The sequence below is a fragment of the Lissotriton vulgaris genome, chromosome 11 (genome assembly GCF_964263255.1).
Source record: "Lissotriton vulgaris chromosome 11, aLisVul1.2, whole genome shotgun sequence".
NCBI classification, from domain to species: Eukaryota; Metazoa; Chordata; class Amphibia; order Caudata; family Salamandridae; genus Lissotriton; species Lissotriton vulgaris.
In genome coordinates, this window is record NC_141699.1 from 262,328,785 (window position 1) to 262,352,184 (window position 23,400).

Consider the following 23,400-nt stretch of genomic DNA (forward strand, 5'->3'; position numbering starts at 1 on the left):
AAAGCTTTAGCATTTGGAATGCTCGCTCTTGTCACTGCCTCGAAGGCAGGTACAGGTGTAACGACCGATATGCGTTTTCCCTGTGCGAGGGCTCTTTCTTTTGCTATAGCAGTTTGAACCGCTGTCAGAATTTTCTCAGTTTAAGTGAATTTTATTTCAATTTTATTTCAGTGTGATTTGTAAGCTATTGGTACCGTTTCACCTTCGTTATAAGTCAGGTACGTGAATCCGCATCTTCCTGGTATGACTCGGATTACAAGGTTGCGAACGTTAACACGTGTTTGCAGCTTTGTTTTTGCTAACATGTCTGTTTGTATTGAACTTAAAATTTGTGTGTTTCTGAGTCCAATTAGTTTGTTTGAAATCAGGTTTTATTAATTCGTAGAGAGGTTTAACCCTCTCTGCGTAATTCAGAACGTAAGTTCTTCCAAAATTCAGGAAACCTAGAATTGATTGTAAGTTTTTCAGCGTTTTTGGTGCTTGGAGCAGCGCACATTTCTCTAAGAAATTGGCTACTAGGCTTTTCCCTTCACTTGATAATTCATATCCTAGAAATAGGACAGTGAGGTGGGCAATCCGTGATTTTTTAAAGTTGAATTTGTACCCTTCAGATGCGAACTGAAGTATAATGGTGTTCACTCTTTTCAAGTGCCTGTCCAAATCATCGTCTGTTAGATAGATGTCATCGACATAAGATAATGCCTCATCATCATACATTTGTAGTAACTCTGTTACTCTGGCTGAAAATAATCCTGGGCTATTCTTGAATCCCTGGGGGGGACGGCAAAATTGCCTCTGGGCCCCCCATACTTGAGAAAGCGGTCAAATACCTGCTTTCTGGTGCAATGTTTTGACAGAAGAAACCATTTGAAATATCTAATGTTGTTTTATATTTTTTGCGCATGATGTTATTCAACAGTGCTGCACTGTGTGAATTTTGTACTGCAAATGTTTTGCAACAAGAGTTTAAGTGTCTGTAGTCCAATACTAGACGATATGAATTGTCTGGTTTGGAGACAGGAAACAAAGGATTGTTCATTCGTGAGGTGCATGTTTCAATCAGCCCCTGGTACTCTAGTTGATCTAAGATCTCCCTGACTTGTTTTTTAGCTTATTGCTTAACAGGATACTGCCTTTGTGCAGTAGGTTGATTTTTTATGGTGAGGGGATTCCTCATCCCATCCTACATGATTTTTATATAATGCAGGCGCTTGGGCCTCTGCCCATTTTCTTGCATGTGTGTATTTTTTATGAATTGGAATATGATTTGAGAAGGCAGGCATAATCATTTCTTCGCCATGTGGGCACTCCCTAACAAATTCTGGTGGCCAGTCTTTCTCAGCTAGAAGAATATCATAGCCTTTAGATAACTAGGAAAATAAGAACTCTCTTTTGGGAGAAGCTATGTCCCCTTCTATACGCAATGTTATTTCATATAATTTATGGGGTACACTAACTCTGGTGTCTGCAGTTTCCACCTGAATATACTCCTTCGTGTCCACTGTCTCCAGAAGATTCATCAGGATCTTGCGAGCTATGGTCACTTCTGCTGCGCTGTCTAGCATTGTTTGGGCCCACTCTCCGTTCTTGAGTTGTGTCCTCTGGATCCTCTGCATGTTTTATCTTTATGCTTGCTACCTTCTTTTTGGAAAATTGAGATTTTTTACTTTAGTGAGCGGGTTCCTTGTCTTTGGACTTGACGCGCTCTTCTTTATGTTCTGACCGTCCTCTTCTTTCCGATTTCTGTGAGGAAGTCTGAAAAGATCAAGAGGGACGTGTATCGTTATCTTTATCTGTCAGTTTTTTTCAAATTATTCCTATTTTTGAGGTTATATCTTTTCTCAGAATATCTTTTCTCAGAGGGCTCCCGTTGCGGAGACCTACCCCCCCCCCCCCCCCCCCCCGTTCTGGAGATCTATCTCTCCGTTGGGGAGACCTTCCTCTGGACTGAAACTGTTTCTCTTTAGGAAGAGTCTGTCTGATAGTTTCCCATTTCTTTTTAGGTGTAATTAAACTATTTTTAATGAAACTTTTTTCAGGATTTTCTGTTAGTTGTGGTTTTAGTGGTTTCCCACCCAAACTATCTCTACCTAATTCTTCATAGGATTTTTCAATTATTCTGGCTAGTTCAAAAGGCTGTTCTGCTATATCTGTTTCTTTTAATTTTTGGCGGATCGCCACTGATGCTGCTTTTCCTTTTATGTTGGCTAGTAGTATAGCCGAGACTTGTTTAAAATCTTTCAGTAATTTCATACCTAGATTTAAAGCAGGCTCTGGACAGTATTAATTTTGAATCTGTCTTAGTACGTCTGGTATAACCGCCATAGACGGAACACCATGTGTTTTTTGTTGATTGAAGCAAAGACTATTCCCAAAGTGTCAGTCTTCCACATGTGGTGCGATCCCCATTGGTAAATAGATTGTTAGAAATCTGTGTTTTTCATGAGGTGTACTATCAGGGAATATTGCCTCTATTTGAGTAAACTTTTGAGCCAGCCAGAATGAATTTGTTCCCGTTTTGCGGGTAATTTACCAATGACTGATTGTATAGTCTGTGGTGTAATTATGTTTGTATTCCCCTGGTGAGGGGTATGCTGTGGAATGGTTATTGCTGGTTGGACTGTGAAAGTCGGCATGACATATTGGACTAATTGTCGAAGTATTTTAATTAAATGTTTTAGTTGAACTAACAGTTCTCTGTCTGACATTTCTTCAATGTCAGGATGTGGTGTATAGCTAGCTAGAACCGTCCATGTGGCTCCTGGTCTACCCAGTGGACCGAGCCTCACAATGTGATTTTGATGTTTTAGGGCGCCATTAAACCAGAGCTGATGCTCCTGGTAAGTTAGTGGAATTTCGACATCCTTGAAAGGAACGTATTCCGCTGGCGGTTCCTCTTCTTTGTAGTAGTGGAACTCACGTGTCGCAGCATTTGCTGCTGGAAAAGTTATCCATGAATAGAATACTTCTGTCTGACGATACTCATGTGCCTCTACCACAAATATGACTATACCACCTCTCGGTGATACTCCCATTTTTTATTAGTTTGTAAGTTACTCTTTCTTACATTTACCAGGATGATTACTGCATCCAGGTTGTTTTGCTGAAGACTTGTGTCCTCTGCTAATAGTTGAGTTGCTATTCTAGCTCTCTCCCTTTCGTCGTCACTCTGTCATTTTGCTGACAGAATGTTTGCAGAGTACGTTTTCAAGGAAACAAAGATTAGGTGCACAATATTTTGGAACACTGTATCCTTCAACGTTGAATAAACCAAAAAACTAATACATAGGATTCTCCTCCTACTTAGTTCTGGCGGATACTAACCTTTTACCCACTCCAGACATCTATTGGAGTTTTTACGGAAAAAGGGGTCTGTGTGAAAAGCACGACAGAGTTACTCTAGTATCCAGCGGTTAATTATCGCCTTACCAAACGTTGGGTGCCATGTAGTGTAGTTCCTATATTCCCAATAGGCTCTGCGCATTGGAATAACATAAACTATAGTTTAGACGTAGGACTGAAGTCGACTAGGTCTCTATTGAGTATGTTAGACTTAATTGTGAATACCAGCTAGCTCAGAGGTCACTAGAAACTTTCTCAAATAAACAAGAGGGGATTTGTTTCTGACAACCATATAACATGACAACTTTGTTCCCCAAGAATAAGGAATATATCTCCAGAGTCGCGGAAACAATAGATGGCTATTTCACTCAGTCAATCGTGCATGCTTCGTTTCACCAGGGTTTTTGCAGAGAAATGGAGAGACAGCGTTTTCAATAAAAAGGTTATTTATTGACCAGTCTTCTTTCTCATGCAAGAGAAGTTAATTGCTACAGTCGTAATACTTGCTATGAAGTAAAGTGCGTACAGTAAAATGAGTATTATGAAATAATACTGTAAAAGCATTTGTATGGTTTCTAAGCCATAAGATACTTAAAATAGATAAAATACATACAATGATAAATAATGACTATTTGTACTCAACTGGTGCATCTAAAATACGCCTACCCCGGTGTACCTAACCTAAGCCTAGTACAAGGGAAGAAGTAAGTGAGGTGTAGCTTGAGTTAAATAGTTTCTGCCAAGAATCTATCCAAGAATTCTCTAAGGGTCTGATCAGCTCCGTACCTTGGTTATAGAATGAAGGAGGTCTTGTATCTCTCTCTCAGGACTCGATCTCCCAGTAACCCGCAAGGGTAGCAGGGAAACACTGGAGCTGGATTTCTCGGCAGGAGAAAAGACAGTGTCTCTCTCAGTGCGTCAGCTGGAGGGTTGGCTTCCTTCGGCACTCGCTACAGCAGGGCGTCGGGCAAGTAGTTAGTCGATCTGCTCCAAACCACCGTGTGTTTGCTAGGACAGATGTGGGTATATTTATACCTGGAAGGTGCCGAGTTTGACGTAAGGGTGGACATAATAACGTCACTAAGAACTCGAAGTTCTTTACACGCTCCAGGAGTTCTGGGACAAATCAATACTGAAGCAGGGGGAAGTCCCGTACTGCTGAAGGCTGGTTGTCTTCAAGAACTCGTTGTACTCTAGGAGCTTAGTGGAAGTAGCCATGCCGTATTTGGACTGCATTGGCTGCGCCTTAATATGGTTATGATTCTAATGCCTATATAAGGATATGCTAAGTTATACCTATATAAGGGCATAAATCGGGAAAATTACACTAGAGTCCTAGGTACGTTACAACAGGACAATCACATTTAACGTGTATTACATAACACAAATTTATAGAACCCACTTTATGTTTTCTGTAGGGCATTATATTGTCGTTACTTTTTAGATCATACTTAAATAGAGAGATTTAGGGCTGTTTGTTAGGTGCAAAATCAATTTTTTTGTAGTTTCTTGGTGCTATGCACGTTTACTTACTGCTGATTACGTAAGCAAGCACGATTACCCTTTGAACATGCAAGTTTTAAATAACTTTCTAGAAGTGACTAGAGTGGGTGCACACTGTTTGGTCAGTCGGATGTTGTTCCAATCTTGAACAAGCAGTAACTGTGAATGCTCTGCCTCCCCATTTCTGTAACTTAAATGTGGATTTTGTAAATGCAGAGCATAGGGATGTACTGCTTTTATACTGAGTGTGCTTTTGTTGAATACAAAACTGTACAGAACTGTATTCTTTTCCTCACTGGTAATCAGTGTAGTTAGTGAAGATGTTGAGGCTCATGGCTGAATTTCTTCAGCGTGAATAAGGCGGGCTGCTGCACTTAGGATGTTTTGGAGGCGGTCGAAGGTCTTCGCTGCCATGCCTCAGAAAAAATATTTCCGTAGTCTAGTTTGGAATGGATGAAAGTGTTCATAAAGACTATCATATGGCAAAATTAAAAAGTGAAGATCCAGCCTTTCTTTCTCCGACGGAAAAAAACAGAAATAATAGTCTAGGAGACATAAGATTCAAACGAGTTCAGGTTTGATTGGAATAGCAGCTTTTTAAAACGAAACCCTTCCAAGAGCAAAATATTTACTGACGAATAATAAAGTGAATGCCTGGTACACTGCTTTACATTCTACTTCAATACCCTTATCTTCCAAAACACACACACCACACATACACCCCTAACCACCCGCCCCCCCCTCACACACACACACACACACACTCACACACACACTCACACACTCACACTCACACTCACACTCACACACTCACACTCACACTCACACACTCACACTCACACTCACACTCACACACTCACACTCACAGAAATTGGGTATTATATAGATTTCATAGCATTGATTGTGGACCTAGGAGTGTGGGGGTCTACACCGTGTGTTTGCCCTAGCATTCAAACAGAAAATATGTTCTGCTTAGAATAGAGAATAATTTCACTGAATTGATGTGGTATGCCAAAAAGTATATATTGTATGCTAAAAGACCTTGCTTATGTTTACCGGGGATTATCACTTAACAAGCTAGGGCTGTTCAAAGAACAGTAACCTTAATTCGCCGTAGTGGTTGAGTGTCCGAAATTTGTAATGCTAGAGTAGTTCTTAATAAGCATATGCCACATAATTATTCTGAGCAAATGGGGAGGTATACAATTCTTTTTTACCTACAGAAAGTTTAAAAAAATCCATTCGACATTGCGGAATCTTCATTAATGGTCATGTCATCCTTTGTGCTTTTAATGCTCTCTAAATGATTTACATAGTTCAACATTTGCTACATTGTAATAACCCCCATAAAGTAGTCGAGTGACCCATTTAAAGTGCGCAGATCTGGGTTTGTTACAGTGCAAATGTGCCCCTTTAATTGGTAACCAGGTCTGTCATTTAATGTTTTTCTACCACAGCGTTTGTTCCTGCTCCTCCTGCCCCAGTGCCTAATCAACAGATGCAGCAGGTGCACCCACCACCCCCCATGGATGACGAGCCTTCATCTAAGAAAATGAAGACTGAGGACAACCTAATGCCGGAGGATGAGTTTTTGCGCAGGAACAAGGTATGTATTGCACTGCCTATCTATTTTCACTTTTGACAATGTATCTGGAGTAGAAGGTATTGAAAGCTGTCCAACTTCAATATCCTCTAGCCCAGTAATACTCCAAGTACGGTACGGAGGGCTGCATGTGACCCTCCTGAGCTTTACATAACTACACCCGACAAGAACAACACTGGGCTGCAGTTTATTCGACTCAGCTCGGACATAAAAAATATGTTAAATAAACACGAAAGCATTGTTTTAAAGCTAATTGAAGTTAAAGAACGCAAATAAGTAGGTTGTTCTGAATCACTTAACTTTAGTTACACCTTCATTTTTAAATGCATCTTGCAGCAAGAGTGTAAAAAAAATGTGTGTATGTATAAGTGTGTGTGTGTGCATGTGTATAAGTATGTATATGTGTATAAGTGTGTGTGTGTGTATATATATATATAATATATATATATATATATATATTTTGAGGCATACAACGTCTTCAAAGATTCAATACTGCAGAGACGAGACGAACCCAAGACTGGTGCAAATATTATTTATTGGAGCCCAAACACCAAGTCAACCATGACGCGTTTCAGCCCGCGAAGGGCCTTGATCACATGACAAACGCTGAGAAGGTAAGGTGACCTTTTTAAAGTGCCAGCGTGCCGAAAAGTTACCATGAACATAGAGGACAGACTATTATCTGCCTACTTGCGGTTAAAACAATCTTTCCTTTTATACATGTAAAATACAATAATGACCCGCGCTAAAGTACATGATTTTTAAAACCCCACAAGATGTAAAAGCATGTTTTAAAAAAATTGTGTTAAAAAAATTTGTCAATTCATAGATATTTTCTAAAATATAGAAATATTAATTTTACAAAAACATTCCTTCTATTTACATGCCTAATCATTTCGAACCGGTCATTCACTAATCATTCTCTTGGCTCAGCTACGGGATTTGGTAACAGACCGAAAATCAATTGAAAGGGGACCAATTTAAATACTGTTATCCTTAAACAATTGTTAAGTCTTAACCATCCATGTTACTGCAAATTCTGGGAAAATAAAGCCCAATTGGGCTAAATTCAATGTGCAAACAGTAATTTAAATACAATTAACTGTGTGAACTCCGCAAATAAATACTTATAAATACATTTCAGCACACAATGAAAAAACAAGTGTATAAAAAAGTGTCAAATATTTCATAATGTGTAGAAAAAAGTTTTTAAAAACCATTAAATAGGTTAGAAGAGCAGCAATATACTGATATGTTATAAAACAACAACAATAACTACAAACAGGTAAAATAGTCTTCACTAGAGTTCATACCATTAGGGATCTTGCAATCGAACAGTATTATGTGTCTTGTCTGCAGTTTGCGTAGGAGTGCCTCTGTATATGATAAAGCCTCTTCAAAAGTGGCTTTCATTTGCATGCAAAACCTTTCCACCTTAGTACATCAGATTATTGCAGTTCATTAAAAAGTGTTTGGGGGGGGCGTGGCCAATAGTCAGAGAAGATGGTGGCCTTCTAGAGCGGGTCCGTAACCCAGCTACCCTATCCCTGGATATCTGTACATTAATCCGATCCCCAGCCGCAACCCACGAGCTCACATAGTCGACGGGCACCTGGAGATCCTGCTGACCGGTATTTCAAGTTAATCTGAGGCCGGTGCATATGTCTGTTGAAGAGAGGCCTGTGAGGTGGGGTGGAGCTCTGGTCTCTGATGCGAAGGTGAACGGAGACCTAACAGTTTCTGGAGCAGTGAGACGCAACATGATCCCGCCCTGGGAGCTGGATGCACGGCCCAAGACACCTCGCGGTTATTTATTTTATTTATTTATTTATTTGAGTCTTATATAGCGCGTGGTTACCCTTGGGCATTCCAGCGCTTATCAAGGAGTCCGTCACACCGATGCGAAGCTATCCAGCGTGTTAAGATGGGAAAAGGTGTGTTTTCAGAGACTTACGAAAACAAAGGATGCAAGTCTCACGACGCAGTTGCATAGGGAGCGAATTCCAAAGGGTGGCTGTATGCACCGAGAATCTTCTGCCTCCAGTGCGAGCTTTGTGGACTCTGGGGACCTGTAGCAAAACTTTTTGATCAGAGCGAAGAGCTCTGTTGGGTTTATAAGGCACCACTAACTTCCCCAAAGAAGGGGGTCCTTTCCCTTCAAGAATCTTGTGGGCCGTACAGAGAGCCTTAAACTTGACCCTCTCTCTCACCGGAAGCCAATGCAATGCTTCCAAGGCGGGCTTAGCTGATTGTCTCCTTGATGTGTTAGTCAGCAGCCTAGCCGCAGCATTTTGCACCTGCTGCAGCTTACTGAGTGTGGCTTCCGGAGCACCAAGGAATATGGCGTTGCAGTAATCAAGCCTGGAGATAATTAACCCCTGGATGAGTAACCTCCTCGATGGCAAGGGGAGGAGGGGCAGGACTTTACGGGCTGAACGAAGAAGCCCAAAGCAAACCCCCGCTGTTTTGTGGCCTGAAGTTTAAAGGAGAGATCCTGCTCCAGACTCCCAAGCTCTTGATCTCCTGCTTGGGGCTGGGGAGCTCCCCCAGACAGCTGGGCCAAACGGTCAAGGGGAGAGAGGGAGTCTTGTGCCCTAACAGCATTATCTCCGTCTTGGAGCCGTTTAGTTTAAGCGACGATTCACACATCCAGGTGTGTAAGTTGGTCAGGCGCAGCGCATTTGGGTTCTTCTCCAGTTAAGACAGTGCAACCACCAGCTGGGTATCGTCAGCATAGCTGACAATTTTTATCCCAAAAGGGGCCACCACATCCTCCAAGGGGGCCATATAGACGTTAAACAACGTAGGGCTCAACGAGCAGCCCTTTGGCACACCACACTGGAGGGGGATAGATGGAGACTTATCGCTGCCTTCCCAGACCTGATAGGTACGGCCATGCAGAAACGACCTAAGCCATTGCAACGCCACTCCTGTGACCCCCACATTGGACAGCCGCTTGATCAACACTTGATGGTTTACAGTGTCAAAGGCAGCACTGAGGTCCAGGAGGATCACTGCCACTGACCCTCCTGAATCCAAAATGCTCCTTGCTTCCTCAACAACTGCCAAGAGGGCGGTGTCTGTGTCTGTGCCGAAAGCCGGTTTGAGAGTCTCTCAGCAAGCCATTGGATTCCAGAAAGACGGATAGTTGTCGATTAACCAGTCTTTCAGCGATCTTACCAAGACCCGGCAGCAGAGAGATGGGCCTGAAGTTAGCCAAATCTGACGAATCCAGATTGGGTTTCTTCAGAAGAGCCTTTACAACCGCTCTTTTCCAGCTCGGCGGCACCACACCCTGGGTAAGTGATGCATTAATCAGGTTCGCTATAGGAGCTGCAACCACAGATGTGCCTGTTTCAAAAATCTCATTGGAGCTGGATCCTCTGGTGAACCACTCTTCATGGATCTTAGCTCCTTTGCGACCTCAGCTATAGGGATTGGACCGAAGGTATCCAGGCGGGGGCCTTCTCCTGCTATCTGATTGCCTATCTGTGCAACCTGTACGACTTGGGGCAGGGCAGCTATGATGTTTTAAATTTTTAGATGGAAAAATTCTGCTAGCTCTCTACACTTCTCAGCAGGGTTATCCTGAGTTGGTGGGGGCTCCGGGATTTTGAGGAGTTCCTTTACCACTGTAAAGGTCTCTCTCGAAGAATTAGAGGCACTTTTTATCCTTTCTTCAAAGAATTGCGCCTTAGCACTGCGAAGGGCGTTTTTATATGTTCTTATTGCAGTGCGATATTCATCCCGGCTTGCCACCTCCCAGTTTTTTCTCCAAGTTCTCTCCAGCCTCTTGCATCCTTTCCTAAGGATGCGTAAGTCCGGCGAATACCAAGGGGAGGAACCCAACCTTTTACCCCTCTTTGCTACTCTTGTTTTGGGGAGAATGACGTCCAGGGAGTTGGTTATCCACAGCTCAAAATCTGTATCCGCTGTAACCGGATCCGCTGCATGAGCTCTCAAGTCTTCTTTTTTTTTTTTTTTTTTTTTTTTTGTCCTCATTAGCCATTGAGTCGATCCAACTGTGCTCCTATCCGCACAGACATGAGGCCGGACCCCCCTATAGCACCAAGAAGCCCAATAGTAAGCTCCAAGTACTCAGAGAGTCAGTCCCAACGTCGCCAGCAGAGCTTGGACGAACATTCTCCCTTCAGACCAGTTCGGCCAGTTGTCCAATAACTGTACGGTGCCTCCCTTTGGACAGAGAGATTTTAAGCCTAATCATCTGACCCGGGGAAAAAAAACCAACAAAAAAAAAAATCCCTTCTCCAATTGATCAAGGGGTCCCAAAATCTCAAAGATCGAGGGCTACATGTTCTAGATAGATCCTGCTTTGACATTGCATATAATGAAGACAGCCACTCTGCATGTGTTGGGGGGTTTATGTTGACCCAGTTTTTGCAGATTTCTCTTCTTGCCAGTAAAATGGCGTAAAACAGAAATTCTCTCTCTAATCCCTTGATATTGTCGTTTATTCCAAAAATAATTAAAAGCCATGAGCACGGGATAGATAAACCAAGAATAGATTCAAGTGTTGTTCTGACTTCGTTCCAGAAGGTGGCAATGTTCGGGCACTCACAGAACATGTGAAGATCTGAGGCAGCTGGAAAAGAACATTTGCAACAACACTTCCCGGGTTAAAATTTCGACAGGCGTTTAGGAGAATAATACGCTCTGTGAAGTGTAAAAAAATGGTTGTGCCTCAGCCATGCTGGCTTGATAATTTTATAGAGAAGGGTAAAAGATTCCTCCCATATGTCCTCCATATGTGGTTCTCCCTCCGCACCCCAGAGTTTTTCCGGGAGGTTGAGATCCCTCTCTCCATCCTCTATGATATGCCAGAAAAAGAGTGCTACTTCCTTTTTCCCGGGAGGTCTTTCAACTAGGATATTTTCAAGTCTTGCAATCCAGTTATCAACTGATAGCCTGGACCAAGCTCTCTCCACAGTACAAACTCTCGGAGAGAGAGACGCTCTCGGGTCAACCTTCAGACTGACCTGAACCAGGAAATGGTCAGTCCAAGGCAACGGACAGGCGGGCAGAGCTGTAAGATACGGAATATTTGAGAAAATAGGATCAAGAAGGCGACCCTTGGAGTGGGAGGGTCCCAGGTTTTTTTGGATAAGATTATAAGCTTTCAGATCACTCAGCAGAGGAGGTTGGGGAGGGATGAAGAAGTTATGGCCCTTCTCTTGTCCTCGCAGGCAGCGATCAAGGAAGATCGTGTAACACCACAGGCGCGCAAACCGACTTAGTGACTGTGGAGGGGCCGGGCCTGAGCGGAGGGAAACATTGGAGAGGTGGGGTGTGCAAGTGTCTCTCACACACCTCTCTGCGCCGAGGTGTTGCCAGATCTAGGTGGCGCGGTGAATTAAAGGGTGAGCAACGGATACCCACTGGAATAGTGTGGGTAGAATCGAAAGCATAGAAAACTACCAAACTGCAACAGCATAGACCGCGCTGTCGCCGGGTATGCATGGTCACATCAGTGGGGGAGCGCTGACCAAGACCTAGCAGCGAGAGGCTGGGATTCATGCTTTTATCGCCAGCCCTCCACCAAGCCCACTCTAGTGGTCCCAACAACATGACGGGCTGAAAAAACATGAAGGGAACACACCAAACTGAATACATCTGCACTACCTAAAGGATCGAAGGCTCAAGAGAGTCCCGTGATCACTTATCCACCATGACCCCTCAGGCATCCGGAGGGGACACACTATCCCTCCTTGATATTATGGCTGCTATACAAGAGATCCGAACATCATTGGAGGTGTGCATAGACACTGTCACAGTGGTGGTTTTGCTGATGCAAGCGGACCATGGTAATATGAGGGCAACAGTAAAGGAAGTGGAGGCTCAGCGGCGACTCTATTTGGAGACACCAAGACCCTTAATGTTCATATCGACGAGCTTCAGGCGGCGAATAAAAACCTGGAAGCTAGACTCTGATTATGAGGGCAGGGCAAGGCGCAACAATTTCCGCATTCTAGGAATCCCGGGTGGAAGGGCCAGCCACAGATTTATTCATAGAGTACCTCATTCTCAAGCACTGCCGGCCCGCGGTCTCTCTAAGTTCTTCTCATTGGAGAGAGCAAACCAGGTGCCGAGTTGTCGACCCCATCTGGGTGCCCCACCGAGGCCTATCCACTCCCACCTCTTTAACTTCCGTGACCGGGTGCTACAACCAGCCTGCACTGCTCCACCAGTGCTCTACGATAATTCCCAAGATGCCTTTTTTCCAGACTGTACCCTTGAAGCACATGGGCCGAGACATAGCTTTCTGACATTCAAAAAGACACTGAGGGAAAGTGAAATACTCAATGCTTTTCCCAGCAAAGTTGCAAATTGAGTCCGAGAGTAAGGCCTATTTCTGATACACTGGAAGCGGCATGGGAATGGCTTGAGGGATGGCGAACAGTCAGCGGCCATAACCGCAGGGTGCGGCATGAGAGGCGGAGAGGGTGGTTGACGGCACCTGGTGGACATTTCACAAAGGACACTGTACGGGTGGAAGTCCTCTCAATAACTCACCAGGAGAACTAACAACCAAGACCTGTGCTCGATACATTGGGAGATATCCTTTTCTTGAAAGTCCTAAGAAGTAGCAGTGACACACTTTTGAGTGAGAGGCCCGAGACCTCTATGGTGGGGTGGGGGCCTACACCGTATTTGGTTTGATGTAGCCCTTGTTGGCTCGAAGAGATTGCTGCCTCGTGCTCCGACGCCTGTTTGTTTACTGATGTTGTATTATTATCCTAACTGGTTCAGTGGTGTAACAGTGCGACCACTGTGGGGAGGGGGGCTTGGTACGACGTAGGTTCACAGTCTCCTTAGTCTTCTTTGTGGGGGTGGGACGGCAGGCACTCTGCTGAGTTGGGTGGCGGGCAGTTCTGGGTCAGTCAATCAGGAATGCAGGGAGCAGGGTTGTTCTAAAGGGGGAGGGCATGAGAGGGTTATGGGTTGCTTTGTTGTGCTTAATCGGTTTTCTTCTTACTTTGTATTGCGATATAAGGCCGACAGTTGACACAATATTCCAGACTTAAGAGGCACAACTGATAGGGAATGATAGTGATGACGTGCAACACACCTTAAGCCTCAAACAGAAATATAAAGACCAGGTGACCGAGTTGGCTAGAGTCTCAAACAAGGGGACGCAACACCTCTACATATTCCAAAACACTCCGTTCCATGTGCCAGATACCTATTTTAAAGCCTTACAGAGTGAGATCAGAACCATGTTAAGGGATGGAGGCTCCCCACGAATCGCCCTTAGTAAGCGGACTTGCGGTTGGTATGATGGAGGGATAACCTTGCCTGATATCCAAACCTACTACAGAGAGGCGCAGTTGACAACTATCAACCAGCAGGGTAATCAACCATTGACTGAACCTTCTTACCTGATGGACCGTCTGGTTCCCCAACTAAAGGGGCATCTCAGAGCACTGTACACTAAGTGCGTCGCCTCACCTTGGAGGGACTGGTGGTAATGACAGTCCAAATTTGGCCCTCGACACTCACCAAGCTGAGATGGAGAAATAGAATTACTCAGGCGACACCATTGTGAACTCCGAGCTTCTAGGTACAATGGGCACAAGACAGGGCTTCGACAAATGGGACCTGTTGGAGCTCTCAAGGGTGGGAGTCTTTTATTCCGGGTCAGAGATGATACCCTCTGCGGACTTACAAAAGTCCTACGTCCTAGCTCTCACTGAGACTTTCCGTTATTTGCGATTCACCACGCCCTGCAAGCGCACTGGCCCACGAAGCGGTCCTCCCAGAATCATCGTCATTAGAAAATAGACTCCTAGATGAACATATTACTCGCAGGGCGATATCGCTGACATATCAAACGTAGATACAATTCACATGATACTCTTAAACGCTTACGGGAATGCACGAAGCCGATTGGTGAGAAGCCTTGGCATCACCTAGGGATGTGCCCATCAGGACTCTGTTCCAATTGGTCCAGCTTATAATACTACATAGGGCCCACATCTCTTGTAGCGTGATCGTAAAAATGGGCAAAAGAGTAGATCGGTTATGTCACAGACGTGTGCAGGAAGGGTCATTCTACCACATAATTTGGGCTTGTCCCAAAGTTCAATCCTATTGGGACACAGTGGTGCTGTGCATGAATGGGATTTGTGGTGAGAATCTAATGCTCTAGCTCAAGTAGTGTATGTTTAATGTGTGAGAGACTTAGGATAAGCCGATCAAACCTGGGTTAACTCTAGGTTTGATGATTGCAAAGCGTAACATAGCTCGTCTTTGGGGGGCCGAAACAACACCAATTCTCCTGGAGTGGAAGAGAGACATGGATTGGTGTATGGTAGCAGAAAAATGGTTGTATAATGCAACCACGATTTGCCCAACGTGGTCTGAATTACGACTGCGTCTTAACCACTCATTCCTTTACCACGCATTCCTTAACTGCGGATTCCTTTACCGCAAATTATTGTAGTAAAAGCATGTATGGTAAAGGGGCATGTGTGGCTAAGGTCACCATCCCCCCTCCCCACTGCTCTAAGGTACATTCCTCCCCGCCTGAGGTGTAAATAATCTTACCCCCTCCCAACTCCCATGCTATGCCTTCCCCGATGACTAAAACCCTGTCCCTGCCCAACCCAGCCCTAAAAACTGCCGTCCCCTCCCCTAAAAAGTACCCGGACTACCCATTACCCTCCCCTACCCTGAGGCCTAATACATAACTCCTAATTAAAAAAAAGACCCAAACACTCCCACAGCCCTGAAAACTACCCCTACCCCGCCCCCCATCCCTGAAAACTAGCCCGAACCCACAGCCCTGAAAAATAGCCCCAAAGCATCCAGCCCAGAAAACTACCCGACCCAATCCCCAGCCCACAAAACTACCCCCGCCTCACCCTCAAACCAGAAAACTACCAGACTCCTCCCCCATAGTCCAGGTTCTCTAATATGTGATATTGAAGAAATAGGAGGGAAAGTGAACTAAATCAATTGCCTAGGATCACACAATTTGGTAAAGTGGGGAAGCGGAGATTAATCCCGGGTTTTCTGATTTCACATTGTGCAATTGAGCCACTAGATGTATATGCTTCACTTCCCCAAAAACCACAGTACTAACAGTGCCCCCTTAACTACCACCCCTCTGGCATCAATGCGGCCCTTAGTCAGATCACAGACCAAGCTTATTGGCCCGTGCAAAAATGTTTTCGAGTACCCACACTTTACCACATACCCCTCTGCTGTTATGGGTAAACGACTGTCACCCAGCATGGTGTCACGACCGCATTGTGACAACACATGCCATTACCCCGCAAGTGGATTTAAAATCCAACACCTTCCCTACAGTCCGCACAGACTGTAGTTGGAATAGTAAATTGTACTATTCCAACATCCAGCGCCCCCCTCCACAAGTTGTTATTATGACTTGCAGAGTAATGGTATGCGTTGTTACAACGTGATCATTGTTACGACCGCGTTGTGACCGCATTTGGGGTAATGGTATGCGGGAAAAAGACCCATATTCACTGTTAAGATATATTCAAAATGAAACCAGAATACTTTCTCACGCCTTGGGGAATGGTATACTTTGATTTGGCAGTACACTTGCATTAGCACACCCTCTAGTCTTAGACATTGTGTGCTTAACCTCATTTGAAATATCACCAATGTGGGAGAAGGTGGTTACTGTTATTTGCATCTCATTAAAGTGAGGTACAAACCAGATACACAGATCTGAATCCTGCTTGGTGGGATTAAGATCTTGTCTTTAACATGGAGACCTCACATGAACACTGATCCGCAGGTCTGTTGCATCTTGGATTTTGTATAATAATTGAGACATCCCAGGTTGGGTCACTTTTCTAGTAATAAGCTCCTATTTTGGCATGAGAAGTTTAGTTCTGTTAATTATTTGCTCATTTGTAATTCATGTATCTCTCTTGTTCCTTTATAGGGTCCAGTTACAGTCAAAGTCCAAGTTCCTAACATGCAAGATAAGACAGAATGGAAACTAGGTGGACAGGGACTTATGTTTACTCTCCCACTCACAGACCAGGTGTGTAATTTCTGTGTATGCTGCCAGCCAGCTATATATATTTTTTTAATTTGGAGGTGAAGGTATGTGTTTTATTTAGCAATGCTTGTGTTATCATGGATATTAAGGCATATCAAATTGAAAAGCACAGTTTGGGTGAGTTGTAGGTAGACTGGTACTGTTATGTAGAGGGGGACTTCCCATTGATGTAAATTAGATTGAAATCTCATTCTTTCCATGCTGCAGTTTCAACGTTTTTCCTGCAATTGTGCATGAGGTTTCCCTCTCCTCTCATTCCTTCTTTTACCTTTGCTTATCCAAAGGTGCTAGTGTCATCTGCTCACTGACCAGTCTGAGCTTACCCAATCCTTCTCTTGATGCCCTCTCCAAAGCATCCATACACTTATGGATGCTTTGCATAATTTGATCAAACCCTTTTCTCCCTAGTCTGAATTTATTTACTCCCGAGGTCTGTCGGTCACTTCCATCTTCGACTCAAAGGTTAATTTCTCACCCAGGTTTAAGATTTCTTTCTCAATTTCAAAGTTCCTTTTTTACCCTGGGTGGTGATCTCTTCTCCCGCAGACTTTTAGCTTTTGTACTCCCACACAACCCAGCATTTTCACTACCCCAGATCACCAGTTGGCGCACCGCCTGGTTGCCAGCTCGCGGCTCCCCCTGGTTGCGAGTTTGTGGCTCGCCACCTCGCAGCTCCCCCGGGTCACCACTTTATTTCCCACTGCACTTCCAAGAGTCCGTTTTCTGAGTGGTCCTCTCCTTGGTTTCTGCAGGGTTGCTTCCCCAGGAATTCTTGGGATTACCTTTTCTTAAGAGGCTTTCTTGTCTTGATGTTTCTCTCTGCCAGTTTCTCTTTGACATACTTATGTTTATATGTCCTTCGTAGGTGTCTGTTATTAAGGTTAAGATACATGAAGCAACTGGAATGCCTGCTGGAAAACAGAAACTTCAATACGAAGTAAGTTTTTAAAGAATGTTTTTAATGCTGTGGCCTACATTTAATTTAATACCTCCTCTCTTTCCTCAGCTGTTGGCACTTGGCCAAAACATTTGGCATTGTCTCGGATTTTGCTGGTTCTGCAGCACCTGCTGGGGTGGACATCAGTTTGCAAACCTGTTGCGCAGGACGCATTAGAAGTTTCTGAATGGGAAATTAACCCCAAGTACTTCAGAGTTACTTTCACAGATGGGGCACACCCACAGTCTATCTGTCCGCCACAATGCAAAACCTAAAACTTTGCCTCCAGGTACCCACAGTTCCTTGGTAATGCAATATGGATTAATTGGTCAGAGGTATTTGTTTACTGTTTTGTCTCCTCTGTCTCGAGACAGGTGTGGTTCTTGATGGTGCTGGAAATGCCTGTACATCCTTACAAAAAGCTTACACTAAGACCGGGTTTATTCACACAGCGACAGGTACAGCTCAGATACTTGGAATTCAGGCAGTTGAGTCTAGCAGTTCGGCACCTGAGATCCAAAGGTTTGGTTACCTGCAACTTCCAGAGAACTGTATGCAAACCCTGTGTGAGGCACGTAAATCTACCAGACTTGCCTGTTTCATAACTAGTGGAAAAGATTTGTCCATCACTGTTAAGAAAAACGGATAAAAGATTCTCTGTAAGACATTATCTTCTGTCTTTTACACATGGCATAAACCTCCAGGCAAACCCAAGAACATTGATCTCGCTTTAGAATACCTGCAGTCAAGGCATTCATAAAGGGGCAATTCTTCTAAACTCCTGCTGTGCCAGCCTGGATTTTGAGAATAGTCATAACAAGACTGAAGGGTCCTCCTTTCAAGTCCTTACATGTGACATGCAGTTCTTGTCTTGGAAGGTAGTCTTCCTGGTTGGTATTGCCTCTCTCAGGAGAATCTGTGAGATGCAAGCACTAACATCAGAGGACCTTTTATAGTCGGGTGCATAGGGGTAGTGGCTTTTATAACAAACCAAATATCTCTTCCATAAGTCTATTTCCCTTTTTCTGTAAACCAGACTGAGTTGCCCATTTTCTTCCTACATTCAGAGGCTGTGGCAATAAGGACATTACGCACACGTGCTGTCAAAGGAGTACTGATGTACTGCATTGAAAGAACTACATCCTTTCTTTGTTGCTTTTTCAAAATCTCATACGGATACCCTTTTTCCAGGGGTGGTATTGGGAGATGGATTGTCGAACATGTACAAGTTGCTGTCCTAAGGCTAAGTATAAGTTTTATTAGGTGCCTAGAATGCATTCCACTCGAACGAAGACAAATACCATGGTCTGCTTAAGGAAGATTTCTATGCCAGACCTATGTAGGGCGGCTACCTGGTGAAAACGACACATTTACCAAATATTATTGTGTGGCCTTCCGAGCCCATCGGAAGGCTTCAGTTGGACAAACAGTCCTAAGAAATGTGTTTCAGACGTCTCTATTATCCAGTCATTAACCACCTATTAGGGGAGGTACTGCTTTATAGACTATTCAGAACATTTGTATCTAGCGTAACACATACTACGCTGTTAAAAATGGAAAATGTTCTGTGCCCTGGAACCATTTATTCAGTGTGTGTAGCGCTTTAGATACACATGTGCCGTCTCTCCTCCCCAGAAGCGAGCAATCATACAAGATGTTTTCCACTGTTTGTCCCTCTGCAGTGCACAGCAAATGCATTATGTTTTAGTTCACTGCCCTCCATTATCATTACCCACTGGGGGAAAACCAGAGTTGGAGGTGTTGTCCTTGTGCATTTTTGGCTAAGGGGGGAGTTATGATGTACCTTGTGACTCGAAACTACTACAGAGAAAAGCAACTTGCAGACGTCCACGCCCAACACTAGATGGTAGGAGTGAAAAGTGACATCACTGAAGATGATGTGCGTTGGTACTTTACAAAAATATATGCAACATATATGTACATTTGTCTCTATGGGCTGATAAAGTGCTATACTATTGGCAAGACTCAAAATAAGAGTACAGTGTAAATATCATGGTCAATCCGACCAGTCCACCAGTTCATTTGTCTGCGTTTCGACCCAATTAGAAATTATATATCTGGGTCATTATCGAGACAACTAAGTGATGGTAGCAACCTGAAAAGAATAGGAGAGCCAAACTAATTACCATGCGCCCTAATAATGATAAAGGCAAATACAATGTATTATCAACTGGGGAAACCCACCAGTGTAGAGAACGATAAACTAGTGGACCTTGAAATCCTGCGGAGGTGGGTCTTTAGAAGTGTACTTTTGTGGTGGATTGGGACTTAAAGGATTAAGTCAAAAGGTTAAATCTTTGACCATGACGAATCTGGTTAGTGTATCTGACCCGCATTCTGTTGTGGTCAGCCCCAAATTGTACCTAGGTCCATGTCTGTAGTGACCATGACCATTAACTATGATTGTCACTTTGTGCTTTTTGGAGCTACTTATAGCTGTTAAGTTTCCCAGATCCATGTGTGATGTGCTAGTCCAGTCCAAATTTTTTCTTTGAATTCTAGAACATGTAGTCCTGTTTTAAAATGGAATAAACATGACTACAATTACCAGAATTTAAAGAAAAAACCTGGGCCGGAGCAACTCATCACGCGTAGACCTGGTACACTTGGAATGGCTGACTACTTCTACTTTAAAACTTTACAAATTCAGATCTGTGGTCGGTTCCTCTTACTGGATTTTTGTCATTTTGGTGTTATTTTATTTATTAACTTTTACTATGTTTTTCCATTTCGGTTTGGGATTTTTATTGTTTTGCATTTTGACTTTATTACTGTTTTGGTACTGCTTAAATACTTTACACATTCACCTAAGTTGAGCCGATTTGCTCTGTGCCATAGCTACCAGGGGGGTGAGCTCCGGTTAATTTAGTGACTTTGACCGTTCACCTTGATGGGGGTTGTGATTATTCCTGCAGGTGGGTAGCCACCCATCCCAAATCATCCAATTTTGTTCATCCTCCCTGGCTCAATCAATTAAGGATGGATCAGATGCAGCCATAGAAGTCATACTTTCTAGCCTTCATATGTCCAGTTGCTTGGGGCACGAAGATGACACCAGTGTGGTGCTCTGTTGCCATGCATTGATTCATTCCATAGGGTTTTGAGGATGTGCAGGAATCTCTTATGGACATACCTTTTGATGGATCCTGCCTATTCGTCGAAAAAGCTAATTCTGAAACCGGCCATTTTAAGGAGAGCTGGGCCACAAGACGTTCCTTAGGCTTCTCCTCTAGCACAATTTTCTCACCGGTTTCAGGCTTTTCACAGCTACTAAAGCAGGTTGGTTTACAGGCAGTGGCAGGACCCTCTTCCCTAACGGCAGTCACTTGTGGCCTTTGATAGTTGGGGATAGGGATCAAGCAGGTGCCTACAGGTTCCCAAGAGCACCTATTTTTCCCAGGTACTATCCCTTGAGGCATCAGCTGCCAAACAGCTTTAGTTTGTCCTTATCAGTGTATATATGCCCAGTGGGAGGCAGGATCGAACTCTTTCTCCTAGGGTGGCAATCCATCACCTCTAACAGATGGGTCCTCCACAGCGTACACCAGAGTTATGCCCTTCCATTCCGACCAACAGCAGTTTCCTCCCACATCGGCTCTTAGAGTACCTTTTCATCCTCCTGCAAGAGGTGCAAGCTCTACTTTCCAGCAGAGTCATCAAGAGGGTTTTGGTCTCAAAAATAGGGTGGGTTGTTGCTCTTGTTATTTTCTCCTACCTAAGAAGGATGGAGGCTTCTGTCCTATTTTAGATCTTCGCCCTCTGAATGTGATCTTCCTGACGGACAGATTAAACATCCTCACACTGGCCCTGGTTCTGTCTGTCCTGGATCCATGCGACAGGATTGTGTCCTTGGACCTGCTGGTATTTTCACATCTCATATGTCGTATTTCGTATTTCTGCAGTTCCACGGACAATATCTGTGGGTCAAGGTATGCCAGAATCATTTTAAATTTGCTGTTCTCCCTCCAGCTTTACCAGTGCCCTTCGGATGTTCACACAAGTGATGGCGGTAGTTGCCACAGTCAATCGGGTATCACCTTGGGACAGCACGAACTCCTGATGTTGGGTTTCTCAATCAACAACAGAACTTCTTTGCAGTCTTCCTTTCATAGGAGTGGTCTTGGATATAGTGTAGCTCAGGGCCTTCCCTCTATCACGAATAGTCTAGAATATTCAGATTAGGATCCTTATATTTCAGCCTCTGTCCTGGGTCTTTGTGAGAGTGAATCTTTGGCCTCCTTACCGGTTTTCCTCTAGCATCCTGCTTGTGAGCTGTGCCATGTGGCAAATGAGAGTTCAGCAGTGAAATCTGAAGTCTCAGTGGGTCGAGCACCAAGGAAACGTGTCTGATTCAAGTTTCAGAGAAGACCGCAAGAAATAGCTTCTTGACTGCAACCGGGCCAGACTTCACATCCTGCCACAACCACAACTGACAATTGTGACAGATGTAATTACTTGGCTGGGGGGTGTTATATGTGGAGGTAGATATCAGAGGACTCTGGTCTGTGGCAGACTCCAGGTTCTATATCGGTCTGTTCGAGTTGTGGACCATTTGCCTGAAGCTGAACGTTTTTCTGCCATCCATCCGTCCATCAAAGAGAAGCGGGTGCTCTCAGACAACACAACCGCCATGTGGTACTACAACAAACAGGGCTCTGCGCCTCCGGAGTTGGTGATGCATCAAGCATCTCCCTGATCATGAACAACTTAGCTGGATCTTTAAACTCCAGGACCGATAAGCTCAGCTGGAGGTGCCAGGCAGCCTTCTTGCTGAAAGTAGTGACTTCTTTTTACATTGTACAATCCATCACTCTTCCAGCGTCCATTGACCGGTCAAACTATCTACTTAAAAGGTGAGGAATCAGTAAAGCTCCCTCTGGTGGATACTCTAACTGAAGATTCCTCATTGCCCTCTAACCTCCCCTATCTGTAGAGTGTTTACTTTTTACCATCTAAAAAGGTCTCAAATTGGAGCTATGCACACTGGTAACTCAAATTGCATTGTGATCCATGTCGAAGGGTGCAGAAAAAGTCAATCAAGGCACTGATGTCCACGTACAGGGGTGGATCTTAAATGTACCTCCGCTACATCACTTCTGGTGCAAAATCAAGTCAAGGTGGAGCTGCACAATGCCACTTAGTGGTACACAAGAGCAGTGCTGAGAAAATGTCTGGATCCAGACTGATGATGCCTGGGTGTATTCTAAAAGTGAAAAATCTGCACTTGGAGTACCCAGCAGAGTGTTACAGAAGAAAAGTAACTTGTTATTTGGAGTATTTTGTTTACTGTATATGTTCAAAAGGGAGGGGCTGAGGGACGATCCCTGTGGGACACTGCACATCAGTTTATTATCCTCTGCTGTGAAGGGTGCCACCCTGACCCTTTGGGTTCTTCCCATGAGGCAGGAATGGATCCTAGTGAGAGCAGATACTTATATGCTAATCTCATGGAGTCTTACAATGAGCGTGTTGTGCGAGACTGTATTGGAGGCTGCAGACCGGTCGAGCAGGATGAGGGCCGCAGTTTCTCCTTGATCCAGGGTGATTCAAATATTGTTTGTGGCCGCAATGAGTGCTATTTCCGTCCTGTGGTTCTTTCTGAATCCTGGTTGTGTGTGGTCTAAAACATGGTGAAGTTTGAGGTGGGCTGTGAGTTGCTGGTTGACTGCCTTGTCAGTCACTTTGACTGGATAGGGGAGCATGGAGATGGGTCGGAGGTTGCTCAGTTGAGTTGGACTGTCTGTTGGCTTCTTTGGGAGAAGGTTGATTTCTCCTGGTTTCTATTCATCCGCAAAGTGGCAGGTGTGATAGAGGTGTTGATGATGTGGGTCATGGCGGTGCTGATTATGATGTTCCCAGGTTGTAGATGTGGTGGGTCATGGGTCCGTTGGGGCCCCTGAGGGCATGATTGCTGCTGTGTCATTTCTGGTGAGGTTT

The 23,400-nt window shown here is 44.3% G+C and overlaps 1 protein-coding gene across 1 annotated transcript in view; it reads left to right on the forward strand.

The window, feature by feature from the left end:
- The window catches only part of SF3A1 (splicing factor 3a subunit 1), a 213,310-nt gene that overhangs the window by 187,159 nt on the left and 2,751 nt on the right, over positions 1–23,400 (forward strand). Inside the window, exons 13-15 of the mRNA XM_086943206.1 lie at positions 6,303–6,451; positions 16,386–16,487; positions 17,371–17,442. Coding sequence (XP_086799332.1) covers positions 6,303–6,451; positions 16,386–16,487; positions 17,371–17,442 — 323 coding nt within the window. The remainder of the gene's footprint in view (positions 1–6,302; positions 6,452–16,385; positions 16,488–17,370; positions 17,443–23,400) is intronic.